This window comes from Aptenodytes patagonicus, chromosome 1, assembly GCF_965638725.1.
Source record: "Aptenodytes patagonicus chromosome 1, bAptPat1.pri.cur, whole genome shotgun sequence".
NCBI classification, from domain to species: Eukaryota; Metazoa; Chordata; class Aves; order Sphenisciformes; family Spheniscidae; genus Aptenodytes; species Aptenodytes patagonicus.
The window spans coordinates 98,652,518-98,666,103 of NC_134949.1; the positions used below are offsets into that span (position 1 = coordinate 98,652,518).

The 13,586-nt window shown below is 40.5% G+C and overlaps 1 protein-coding gene across 2 annotated transcripts; it reads left to right on the plus strand.

The window, feature by feature from the left end:
• Positions 1-442: 442 nt before the first annotated feature.
• Positions 443-13,327, plus strand: HHLA2 (HHLA2 member of B7 family). 2 transcript variants are annotated; one of them, XM_076350507.1, is made up of 7 exons: positions 443-496; positions 4,619-4,715; positions 5,874-6,194; positions 6,660-6,920; positions 8,801-9,091; positions 11,709-11,809; positions 13,131-13,327. In XM_076350507.1, the coding sequence occupies exons 2-7, from the start codon at positions 4,652-4,654 to the stop codon at positions 13,152-13,154; spliced, it is 1,062 nt and encodes a 353-aa protein (XP_076206622.1). In that variant the 5' UTR covers positions 443-496; positions 4,619-4,651; the 3' UTR covers positions 13,155-13,327. The 2 variants fall into 2 exon arrangements, with proteins under 2 accessions (XP_076206622.1, XP_076206613.1); XM_076350498.1 differs by lacking the exon at positions 443-496 and adding an exon at positions 1,369-1,503.
• Positions 13,328-13,586: the final 259 nt, after the last annotated feature.

Genomic DNA, 13,586 nt, shown 5'->3' on the forward strand with positions numbered 1-13,586 from the left:
AAGCCGCGCCTGTCCAGCGCGAGTCACCAATGGCGGTGAGGCATGCCGGGTCAACATTCAATCACTGCCCCATCGGCTGTCGTCACTTCCGCTTAGTAACCATGGAGACAGAAGGCCGCGGGGTGGGGGTGAAGATGGCGTTGCTGGTTTGCTGCAGGGGCCGGGCCGGGCCGGGCGCGGCGTCTTCTTGCACGCTGCTTGCAGCGGATAAGGCCTCACGGTGTGGGGCCCGGCCCGCAGTTACTCTTCAACACGCGGGGGGGTGTATTTCTTAAAGTTTGCTGCTCTTCTCTGCCTGACGAGTGGCTCAACCTTGGGCTTGCGTGTGTAAGCACGGGGCTTTCGTGTTGGTTCCTCAGTTAAACGTTTACCCGATTTAATACTAAGCTGTGAACAAGTTAACACCATGCAGGCTGAGACGAGGCAGCAACTATGCCAACCGATATCAAAGCTCGTGGCCTGTGGTGTGGTAGTTTACAGCTGGATGCATGAAAAGGTAGATCTCGCGAGCTGAGGAGTTGTAGCTGGAGATCAGCTGCAATTGCCAGCTGGACCTGCTGGGGAAGAGAGTGGGTGGGAAAGCTGGTTCTCCCAGGACTGTAGGAGATGCACCTCACCTGTGTACTGCTAACACCAGCTGGGATCTTTGAGGATAGACAGCACTTCCTTTCATTTCTTCTTGCATTTTGTTTGGTTTTTTTGTAAGCCCTCTTTCCTAAAATACTTGAGTTGTCATATCAGTTTCTTCTACTGGAAACCAAATAGCACACAGGAGACTTGAACTGTCCAGAGAAAATGAAGCACTAGTGAAATATTCTTAGAAAATAATTACCTAACCCTGCAGACAGCCCAAGGCACCTACTGTTCTTGTTTCATGTTACCAGCTTTCTGAGAAGAATGTTGTGATAATTTGTATCTTGCATTCTTTTTGTCCTGTGCCCATACAGAATTTACCTCGCTCCTTGTGTCAAGTTCCTACGCTCTGCCTTAGTAAGAGAACTGCCAGTGTCCGCTGCAGCTGCAGTGCTCATGCTCTCATAATGCCTGAGCACAATCCCCAAGAGGCATCACCACTTCTGTAGAAATCACATTTCTGACCATAACTGATTTCTTCTGTTACTCAGTTACAGCTTGCAGGAGTTATCATTAAATAGTTTGTTCAACAAAGTCAGGCAAAAGAAATGGTTAAGAGAAAAAGCTTTTTAAGCCCAAAGAGGGAGAAGTGAATGCAAAAGGTGTGGAAGCTTCACATGTATAGAAACGTGGTTCACACTGCAGAAACAACTGCTTTCATTTGTGGGACAGGAATGAACTTGCATGTTAAGTACTTGAGCTGTGGTATGTGTAGGTGTGTCTGTGAAAGGAGCAAGGAAGAAGTAACAGCTTCAGGAGAGCTATATATTCGTTTTATTTTTTTATATATATATATAAAACCCCTGCCTGCAAGAAACACCTGAAACAAGATGACTCTGAATTTTTTGACTACTTGTGAAATCAGAAGAGGTAAAAAAACCCTGACGTTCTTATAACAGCTCTATGGTGTTATACGTGTACAAGGTGGGGGAAGTGGGGAATAAGATATGTGTATATTGAGGTAAAACACAGTATTTTTGGTCTACTTCCTAAGACAATTTTGGATATTTAGAATGTGGGAACCTTCTTCCTTCGGGAGTATTTCTCAACAACTGAAGTATGGAGTCAGCATTTAAGCCGTAAGGGTTTCATTGGGGAGGCGGGGAATTAATTCTCTTTTCTACCACAGAAAATGCCTCCTGAAGATTCAGTGGGGAAATGCTGGAAAGCTAGTATCATTGTGGCTAGGACGAGATTTTAGCAGTATGTGATTAACATGGGTTTTTTTGAACTTTACACATTTGTTTTTCTTGTTTGCTTGTTGGTAAAACTTGAAATCCTCAGGTATTTCCAGTCCTCATAAGTGTGTGTGTGCTTGAAATGTGCTGTTGTTAAGTTACCTTGAAAAGGAATTAGTCAGAATCCTTTTTAGTACAGCATAAATAACTTTTGTTTTACAGGCTTAGGAGAATATTACAATATGCATGGCTGCTTTCAAAGGGGGTCACAGAGGAAAGTTCACTGAGCAGAGATTGATCGCGATGCCTGTATGCTAAGGGAGTGCTCTGATCAGGGTTCAGATCGAATGCAAAGTTCAAAGATGATGCAGGACACGTGGTTTGGTCACTGACTAACAGAAGAAAAAGAAAGCATGTGCCCTCTGATGTTTGTTTCCTATCGTGGCCAAAGCAAGTGCAGTGTTGCCCCTATGACTGTCTGAGCTGTTCAGTGCTTGACTGTGCTGTATGTCTTGGAAGATGCATTTTAGTGCCTTGCCTTGCTCTCAGAAACCCTGGCTGAGCTGCTGCCCGGTTGAGCCTGTGACGGTTCTGTATGAAATAAGTCTCCTGAAAACTAGAGCATCAGTAGCTGACATGACTATGGTGATCTTAATTCTAGTTGTATGCTGTCTGTATAAATAATTTCATATTGATATTTCACTACGAAGCCTTAGGGCGTGATTTCTTGGTTGTGCCATTTACAGGTCTGTAACAAACAGGAAAAGCATGCTTATTCAGCACTTTGCAGCATGACTCTTAACTATCAGCATACATATGCTTTATGCCTGTAAGACCCCAGACCTGCTGAAAAGACAACGGGCCAGAGCCTGCACTCCTCAGGTTTTTCTACAGACCAGCAAACATTTTTCTCAACACACTATGGTGGGAAGATCCAAAGCTGGGCTCCATCAAAAGAAGCATGGCCAGCAGGTCGAGGGAGGTGATTCTGTCCCTCTACTCTGCTCTGGTGAGACCCCACCTGGAGTACTGCGTCCAGCTCTGGAGCCCTCAGCACCAGAAGGACACGGACCTGTTGGAACGGGTTCAGAGGAGGGTCACAAAAACGATCAGGGGGATGGAACACCTCTGCTATGAAGAAAGGCTGAGAGAGTTGGGGTTGTTCAGCCTAGAGAAGAGAAGGCTTTGGGGAGACCTTATTGCAGCCTATCAGTACTTAAAGGGGGCTTATAAAAAAGATGGTGGCAAACTTTTTAGCAGGGCCTGTTGTGACAGGCCAAGGGGGAATGGCTTTAAGCTAAAGGGGGGTAGATTTAGATTAGATATAAGGAAGAAATTTTTTGCGCTGGGGGTGGTGAAACACTGGCACAGGTTGCCCAGAGAGGTGGTGGATGCCCCATCCCTGGAAACATTCAAGGCCAGGCTGGACGGGGCTCTGAGCAACCTGATCTAGTTGAAGATGTCCCTGCCCATGGCAGGGGGGTTGGACTAGATGACCTTTAGAGGTCCCTTCCAACCCAAACTATTCTATAATTATACAAATATGCATTGTTAATACATATACAAATATGTATTAATCAAGTTGGAAATGATGGACAAATGAGCAAAAATGCTAATAAAACATGATGTACACCACTTGCTAAGGCAAGGAGGAAGAGAAGGCAGATGCTGGCAATTGCTGCTAACATGGAACAGAAATATCTATCATAAGTGTTTGTTTTACTCTTGCATCATCTCTGTCTCAGGTTTAATATTTTGGTGCCCCTCTGTTGGGTTTTCTCCCTAATAGAAAAGTGAGAATACATAAAATAACCACACTAGCTTTACAAAAGAAATAACATGGAAAAATCCTTGGGAAGTAAGATTCACATCCATCACAAATACAGTGACACACACCAGTCAAAATTATTCATTAGTATTAAAAGAACTGGCTAGCAAGCTTGGCTAAACCTGTGCCCTATGTAAGTCAGGAATGGTACCTATAGCTGTCCTTTGGGGAGAGGAAAAGGACTAGGGGAAGCTCTTTAGGCTCTTTTCAAGCTAGTTGATTCATGAGGTAATTTCTCCACTGCAGTACGCTGGATTTTAGAATAGTGTGCCTGGGTGGAGGAAGAGTGCTGTCTATCAGTTACAGTGAGATTATTCTTTTTTTGTTGTGCATGAGAGCTTCCAGTTCATTGTTATTTAACTGACAAACCAGAAGATATGATGGGAGGACCTCCTTCTCCTTTGCATTCCTACCCCAGACGTCCATAAACAAACACATTTTTGGAAGTTCAGCTGATGCCCTTTTGATCTGGTAAAGAGTAAAGTGTGAAAAGTTCTTTATATTTGCAATATTTGCAAATGCAGGCAAATTTCCCACCTCAGAAAGTCAAATGTTGCAGTAACCAGAAATATATTTTATGAAGTAGAAAAATCTGGCTTGACAAGGGACGTCTTATATCCTTTTGGAAATTGTACTTGACCATTTTTCCTCAGTGTCCTGTTCATGAATGATGAAAATTAATGTTCCCTAGCCCTGTGAGAACACTGAGGGTAAACACTTCCTATTTATTGAAAATAAACAGAAAGTATCTATCTGCAAAGGATTACACGGTAATGAGAGGGCCTCAACCATTATGAAATGTATAGTATAACATAATGACCTCAAGGCTAAAAATCTGGGCCAAGACTGTTGCAAACAAAAAACGTGATACAAAGGCCTACAGTCCTTAATAAGCTGTACAAAGGAAATTATATAATTAGGGTACATCTTTTACCTGCATTTAAACAGGTTTTCTCCCCTCCTCCTTTTATGTTGTCAGTTTGACATGAGTCTACTATGAACCAAAGAAGACATGAAGGGACAGAAAATACCATCTCTTCTCATCCATATATTGCACATAGGTGCTACACTTTGGGGTAGGTTTTAGCTCTATTGTTTATGGAAAATAATAAGACAATTATTACTCATTTTTTAATAAGGGGAATTAATTAATTCAAACACTGTTTATTAATGGTAAAGAATTGATTTGGGGTAATATAAAACACTCCCAAAGCAAAAGACAACTGTTTGGAAGATGGCTGCATGGATAGCCAAGGCCATCGAGCACATTGAGCACCCAAACTGTTACCTGCCCACATTTCTGCCCCACGGCTCAGCTGGTGGAGTGCCTCGTGTGGCTGCTCAGCAGGCAGTAGTTGTCCATTTGTACTGAAAATGGTTTGAAGTACATTGGTTGACTTTGCACTGAGGTGGCTGAGGAAAAGTCATCTGGATTGCCCTGTTGCTGAGCTGGAGAGGGCGTCAAAATTTCCAAGACGACAGCTGCAGTAGGACACTCGCTACCAGCCTAAAAGGTTGTCTGACCTTGCCAAGAAGGTCCATACGACAATGCTAAGTTAATGCAGTCAGTTTTTAAAAAGATTAATTTAAAATTGTTCTTTTATGCCAGCAAGGCCTAAATTAAATGTTAACAGCAATCAGATGCTACCACTTGTGTGAATTAATTTTGAGGAATCCACACCTTAATTACCTCTGGGGGCTGGGACAGAGCTCCCTGGCACTATCTGTGGTGGTGAAGCTGTTTCAAGATGTTCTGTCCTTCCTGCTGATTGCACCATCGCGTCCTTTTTTTCTGTGATGGTACAACTGCTTGGCACTATGTGAGGTTATTGGTAACCCGGGTCATTGCAACATGGCACCATGAACATTTGAGCAAGTAGCAAGCTGCAACTCAAAAGGTTTTGAGGTTGAAGGTGGTGCTTTTGGAAATGCATTTGAAGCTCAGGTGCTAAGGTGGCGGTGTGCTGATTTGAATATATAGGTGCTTACTCAGGATATCTACTTAAACTGATTATAAGTTCCAAGACCAGAGCTCTGCATTATAATATTGATTAAACTGAATGAAGACCCTTGCTGTGCCAGAGACTCACACTACAGAAAAGCCATGAAAGAGCCATTGGCATGCTCGGTAGGAATGTGCTGCCTGCCAGAGCATTTTTTTGTCAGGGATAAGGAGGGGCAGAAATATGCTTGTAGACTAGATTTAACTTATTCATTTGTACTTCGTGCTTTAGGTTTTACAGAACAGGAAACAGTAACAGGGCTGTTTTCGAAGGACTGCATCCTCCCTTGTCCTTTCTCACCTGGGGATGATGAAGTAATTTACTGGAAGAAAGGGGACAAAATTGTGCACAGCTACTACTACCAGAGTGATCAGCTGGAAAGACAAGACCCAGATTATAGACACAGAACACACCTTTTCCACGAACACATTCCTGGTGGAAATGCCTCCTTGAAACTTAGTAACTTGACCGTGACTGATGAGGGCTCTTATAATTGCTATGTGGGAACACAGCAAAATAAAACAGAAGTGGAAGTCATGCTGCATGTAAGAGGTCAGTAAGACATCAAAAGTGCTTGGATCACACCAGTGGAAATGGGATTACATCAACAGATTTTCTCATGTTATTTCTTACATGGAATCAAAATCCTCCAACCCAACAGAGCACCTTTTGGGCTTGATGGTATTATCAGGCAATTCATTTTCGCTGGTGAAACATTGTAACATGAGTTGAAAAATTTCAGTGCGGCACTTGTTCTCATAACCTACTGCACCGTGATTTCTAAAGGGTAACTAGGAAATATACTTGAGTTTTAAAACATGTGGCTCCTCAGAACGGTACAGACCCTGGCATTGACAGTAAGTAACGCTGTGCTTTCTTCTGAAATCAAACACAGATTAAATTTTGTTCTCAGTTATGTTTATTCTCCCCAATGTTATTTCAAAAGACCAATCTCTTCAAGTTAAAAAGGATTTTGAAATTAGTAGGATTGATTCTTTTTTTTTTTTTCATCTACAGTTTCCTCTTATTATGCACTAGAATACCAAAAGACGGACACAGAAAGGATGCTGAAGTGCTATGCCTTTCTCACTTACCCAGCACCACGTATATCTTGGGTACAAGGCAATACATCCATCCAAGAAACAGATTGGCAGGAAACCAAGGATGGAGTTCTCTATTCTCTTAGAAGTGACCAAAACATTATAAATACAGCTGATCCTTACTACTGTCATGTTCATCTCCCTTATGAAGAGTGGGCTGCTGAATGGAAGATGCAAGGTAGGAATGGATGGAAGTCTTTTCCTGCATTGTTACTGAATGTCACAGCTGGTTTCAGAGCCAAATTAAATACAGTATTTCTGCAGTGGAGCAACACGGATATGGGATGGTGCAAAAGGATGCGCCTTCCTCTTTGAAACTCATCTGTTACAAGGCAGTATATGTTCAAGAAGTAGGGATAAGAGGGGATAGTTCACACTTCTGTGAGTTAGCTTTACTCTGAACACTTTTTCCATATCAGTTTCATGTTTCAAGAGGTGCATAATAATCAAACTTTACACTCTATGAAGAAAAGAATGAACTCGGACAAAATACATGGAAATCTTAGTGAACCTGTAGGTTATATGAGAGAGGGGAAAGTTTGCCTGCTGCTCTAGATGCATACGCTCTTTACTCAGTCCATTCCCTATCTTTTGTGAAAGTTTTTTCAGTACTGTTTGATGCTTTCATTGTACTTCTCTTCAAGTGCATTCTTAAGTGCCCGGGTTGGGTGCTGGGGGTGCATGGGAGTGGAGAGCAGCAAGCTTGCATTTGAGCAAACAGCAGCTCATTTTGTTAGTTAAGGAAAAACAGGGCTATGAAATTTCAACTCTCCGTTTTGTCCTCCTCCTGAATTTCACTGGAAATTCAGTTCAAGTAAATAACTGGTACTTTTCAACCTCTCCTGTTTCTTAGGAAATATTTTTAATGGGATCCAGAGCAATGCAAGAGCAATTCTCTTGTGAGATGTGCGTGGCTGCTTCCATTGCCCTGATTTCCCCCTAAAGTGTACCCAGACACTCTCAGTTCCTAATCCACTGTATATCCTTCAGAACAAGAGTGCAGTTTCTAATTTACATACAATAGCTTGCAATATGGAAGGTTTCAAGTATGGCATCATAGCAGGTAACAAGTGCACTATAAGTGTCTATTTTGTTAATCTATCCTTCTGATCCACAAGAGAAAAAGGTACATTTCATTACACTTTTGTTTACATCCGTCTATCTTCTCACTGGAACATTTTGAAAATATACTGCTTTCCTTTTCCTTATATAATAGCAGTGTGGGGTAGAGTTTTGTTTTGTTTTGCCCTCGTGGTTTTCAGCCCCATGTCTCTCTTCATTCAGTCCCACAAACAGAAACCAAGTGTGGTTAACGTATTAGTTTCCTCTCCAGCAGACTGCCAGCCACCACAGCCTCCTCTGTTTTTCCTTCCTTTGCAGCAAATCCCTGCTGTCAAATTGATGGTTGTGCTATGATACTAATTTGCTTATATTATTATTTTATACATTAGCTATTAGTTCCACTTACTTGCTCTTTCCTTCCCCTTCCTTTTTTTTAAAGCTATTAATTAATTGTAAGTGTTCTACACAGACAGGTAAAGTACTTAAGTCCACCATAGCTGAAAGTTATTTCTAACTAAATACAATCTCTTTATTCTTTTAATTAAATTACATTGTAACAGTTTTACCCTTTTGCTTTAAATGTGCAGGTGTCTGATTAGTTGCATTTTCTCTCTGCTCCCAACGTGTGGAATTTCATGCTACTTTACACAGTAACTTAGACTAGGCTGAATCACTTTTATTAACGAACCCCCCCCCCCCCCCCCCCCCAGTTAGAGGAGAAATAGGCAAGTGAAAACAAAATAATTTTCATAAGTATAGCTAATACCATTTAGGTGTTTGGTTTTTTTTTTAATGTAAGATAGGTTTGCTTTTAAAATCTTCAGGTGCTTCTAGAAGCATACCGTGATGTTTGAATATGATATCAAAATAGTGAAATATGTTTTTATATTTGTCCACAGTAGTATCAGACTTCAGAAAACAATCAGAAAATGTCTAAATAACCTTCACAGTATTTTCCAAAAAAATTGCAGAGGGTTCTTCAATTATCTGTTTCAGACCAACTGTCTAACGTGGAAGGAAGTAGCACTGCAATTCCTTGTGAATACAGCAATAACGCTACAAACAATGAAGGTGTCAGTGTTGTCTGGACATTAAACAGAAATGCAGTGATCTCAGTCCTGGCCTCCTTCAATGGTACATCTCACTCTTACCAGCCTCGAGTCCAGATTAACCAAAATGACTTTTCACTGAAGTTGTGTGATCTTACTGCAAATGACAGTGGAGAATATCTATGTAATATTTCAACACCTCACTACACAAAACTGACAGCGAGAACTTTGCAAGTTGGTAAGTTGCCACTCTTTCCATTTTGGAGGATGGGGACCAGTGAGGAGAATGCAGAGCCAAAGAGTCAGTCAGAAGTAAAATACTGAGAAAAATCATCTTGTGTAATAAGTACAGGTGGGTAGAAGAGATGTTTTATTATTGTGCCCCCAGGAAAAAAAGGTTACCTAAGATGAATTTATTTAAAGACTTGAAGTTTCTTTTTTTCAATTAGCAGCTTGTTGTGGCAAAGGTCTCAATCGGTGGCTGCTCTCAGTTGCCACCAACTGCCCTCAGAACTGAGGGCACAGGGAAACTCTCAGAATCATGTCCTAAATGCTCCGCTAATAGCAAATACAGTCTTTAAAGGTAGCAGGGAGATGATGGGAAGCCCAAAGATGTGGTATAAATGTGCCTGCAGAAGAAACCTTGTTGAGGAGAGCACACAGTTGTTATTTTCAAAGCTTTAATTCTACACAGCAGGCCTTTTTTAGACCTGGGGATATATATGTTTATATGCATGCCTGTGTTTTTATGAACTGTAGTAAATTTCCAACTGTGAAGTCTTAGTTACAGTTATTTCATTGTCTCCAGTTTCAAGGAGACTTACTGATTAACTTTTCTATCTATTGAAAATTCTTACCAAAGGTTAAAAAAAATTACTCCAGCTTTCTAAAATTATAGTGCAAACAAATTACAGATTTGTTCAAAAATAGTATGCTGTTTGGGATGCAGCCTCCTTAAATCTCAGTCCAAAGGGAAGAGGAAAAAAAAACATTCAAACAGTAGCACATAGGTATTTTACACAATTAAATACAATCACCTAAAAGACTGAGAACTAATATAGAGCACCTCATTTGTTTTTTTTAAGAAAGAAGAGAACTTGAAATAAGCCAGTAGGACATGAAAAATAGAGGCAACATAGCAGGAAAGGGGCTAGAATAAGTGGTAATAACTGCATATTTTTGTCTTCCTTTCTCCCCCCCTCCCCCATGATAGCTTAGTTTCGGTCTGAAAACTTAATGTAGGGGGTGTTTTAAATGGCAGTGGCTATATGCAATCTGAAGGAGGGGAGTTAGATTAAAGAAAATGGTTAAGTCAGAAAAACACATTTCCTTGCAGCTCAAATTCCAGCATGATCTTCCTTATCCTGTAAACCCAATATTGTGCCTCTGAAGTGGAAAGCATTGAAAACCCCCAAGGAGTTACACACTTAACTGATGCTCCTAACTTATGCGCACAAGTCCATCGGTCTCCCTGTACATTCACTGCAGACAGACACACGCACGTGTTCAGTCCAAATATGATCTGGATCATCCTCTACAAATGCCTTTCTGTAGCTGCTTTCTGCAGATGGATCTTACAATAGCCATAGGTGATAGAAATCCCCTCTTTAGTGGCTAAATTACTGTGCCACTCACAGAATTTTCCTACTCGTGGACCAGAAATACATTTTACAGAACAAAGACACTTACCAGAGAGGTTAGCATCTTTGTGGCAGCACAGGCTGAAAGCAGATAAGCAGATAGAGACAGTAGGGCATATGGGAATGAGCTAGATCAGTATGTTAGATAGTGGTCAAAGCAAAGCAGCTGCTCAACTGTCAGAAAGATTTCCAAGTGTCACTGGAAAGGAGACTTTTAAGGGGAAAAGTGAGATGAATTTACAATCATTTTAGAGGCCTTCTCCTGTGTAAAGAAAGGTCGCAGCTTAAAGCTGCTCTACCAAAGGAACTGACAAGATGTAAACAGGTCTGCTTGTGGGGACAGAGCCAAGCTAAAGGCAATGACTAGATTAAATGCTCTGGTTTGGCAGTTCTCGTTTTTGAACTCTTTGCTAGACATCCATAGGGAGTTTCCAGAGGAGGGTAGAATTTTTCAAATTCTTTGGACGAGACGCAGCAGTGGAAAGGAAGCCTGAAGTAGAAGAACCATACTTAAAGGAATGAGTCCTTCGGGTCTGAGTGTTCTCACGTTGTTGAAATTGGCTGGCATAATGAGACACTTGGTGCTGTGCAGGACCAACCTGTGCTAGACGGGCTCTTATCTCCTGTGGAATCCATTGTTACCACCCACCTGAGGATCTGCTGCTTCTTGTGCCTACCTGGATTGCGTGGTTGCATCATGAAGTTGGGAAATGTTTTAGATGAAAGTTGCAAAGGTTTCGCAACAGAAATAATGAAATCTACGGTCCAGGCTGGATAACACTTACTGAGTTGTTCTACTGGAAATCAGCAGTACTGCTAATGGCACTGAGCACTGTGCCTGGAGGCAGTGTTTACCATACTGGGCAGTTGATTGTTTTTAAGTGGGACTTGTATTAAGAAGTCGTCAAATCACATTACATGAACACACATGGAATTTTGTATCAGCACAATTAAGTAAAATAATCTGCTTTCAGCTATTCACACTTAAGTCATTAAAGTATCACTTTAAAGTCTTAGAGTATGGGTCAAGTAACTTGAACATTTATATATTAGTAACCCTAAAAAGAAACTGAGACATTCTCCCTAAATCATAGCTTTTAGATTATAAATAAGAGAAAAAAATCATAGCTTTGATATACTTATTGAACAATAATGAACATTAATTTGCGATATAAAGCCCTTCTGTTAAACTTTTTGGAATTTGTATTTTTAAAGAAAATTCAGGTAACACCTGGAATATTGTGCAAAGAGTCATTGCTGTGCTAGGAGTCATTGCTGTGCTGGTAGTTGGAGTCTGTTTCTGGGTCAGGTTCAAGGTATGTACAATCATTAGGGGATTTATTTTTAAAGGTACTATTAATCTTAAATCCAGACCTTGCATGTTTGACCAAAACATAAATTTGATTTTCATGGGTTAAAGCATCAAAAAAAGACTGAAAATGTAGGACGATAACTCTCAGCATAAATAAATTGTCCTCATTCTTACTATTTTCTATGTCCAGAAGGCCCTCTTTGGTACGTCTATGCAATAGTATTTTGGTTGTAACAATGTTAACATGACCCTCCCTTGACCAGATGCTCTCCTGTGCTCTATAAAAAGATGAAAAAATTGGTTACCCTTCACAAATACTTTCTGGTAACTTGCTTTAAAAGCAATCAAACTGGTTAATTTTCTCTCACTTGTGTTTAAGACCAAAAAAACCCCAAACCAAAACATGGAGTCCCTCAAACAATGCACATACCTAGTCTTCATTAGGGCTCAAATTACTGTTTCAATTATACCCAATGTCAAAGCTCACCAAAACTTCAGTGTGAAAAGTTATACTACTTGCTTTGTTTAGGAGACTGTTATAACCATATGGTCCTTAATCTCATCTCTCTACACGTCTCTCCTATTTACTAGAGTACAGCATCTTCAAGAATAAAATGCATTTTATTCTTGTGCATTTGTAATAGGCTGGCTCTGTCTCATAGTATTCTGTCTCCTTCCTCTGCATTTGTGATGAGTATCCTTAAAAAACTAACTTGAGCTTTTAGGCCTTAGGGTACATCTTTCTGTGTCTGACAGTACAGCCCTATCCATGGAGAGCTATACCTTCAAACTCCCTGGGCCTTAAGATTTTGTCACAGCCTGAATTTGGTAAGCTTCAGGAAACACTTTATGATGGTTACCATGACATTCAACAAGAACACACGAGAAAGACAACTCTAAAATGATTGAGCTTCAGTCTTTTTTCATTTTTCTCTCACTTAGATATTCACTTGCATGCTTCTGATTAGTCAATTTTAACGCTAACAGGCTTTAGAGATGATAACATGCTTTTGAGATGTAGCTATTAAATGAATCTTGCTTAAATTCTTTAAATTAATCTTGGGACCTGTTGAGACCTTTAACATACTATAATCAGAGGAAGTGGAACAGCTTACAGGTTAACTCAGCTCCGGTTACATTGATGGAGGACTAAATGGAAGAAATAGGAATGTTTCTGGACTGTTATATGGATGTTTATTTTACTCAGCTAATGTTAAAATGGAAAATACTGACTTATCTTTATAGTGAGTGTGTCTTGTTCTGTTCCCACTAGAGGATTAATTTTACACATCAGTAGTTCTTACAAACATTTTTGTTTTGACTAGAAATCCAGAAGTGGAATCATATGAGCACCTTGACATACCAGAAGAAAATCCCTCTTTGCACACACAGATGCTACTGAGATTGCTGCTGAAAAGAACAGAGAGTTCCTTCACCTTCCCTACTGAGTTATACTAAGAGCCACATGGAAATGTGATTATCTGAGCAACAGTAACAAACAACTGAACTGATAGAGAAAGAAGAAGAAAAAAAAAAAAGAGTAAGTCAATTGACACTTGCATGTGAGGAGCTGGCGTGAAAAATTGGAACCTGGATATCCTAAAGGGACAGTGAAAAAGTTTCCACAGAAGAAGATTCAGTTTTGAGGGATTTTTTTTTTTTCCTCCCAGTATGAGGGAAAGAGAGGGCTTACTGTTTTAAACTTCATTTAGTATAAATGCCAAGTGCCAAGCCACTCTCCATCATTTATCAGCAGTCCTGGTTAACGGGGGAGGTCCTGG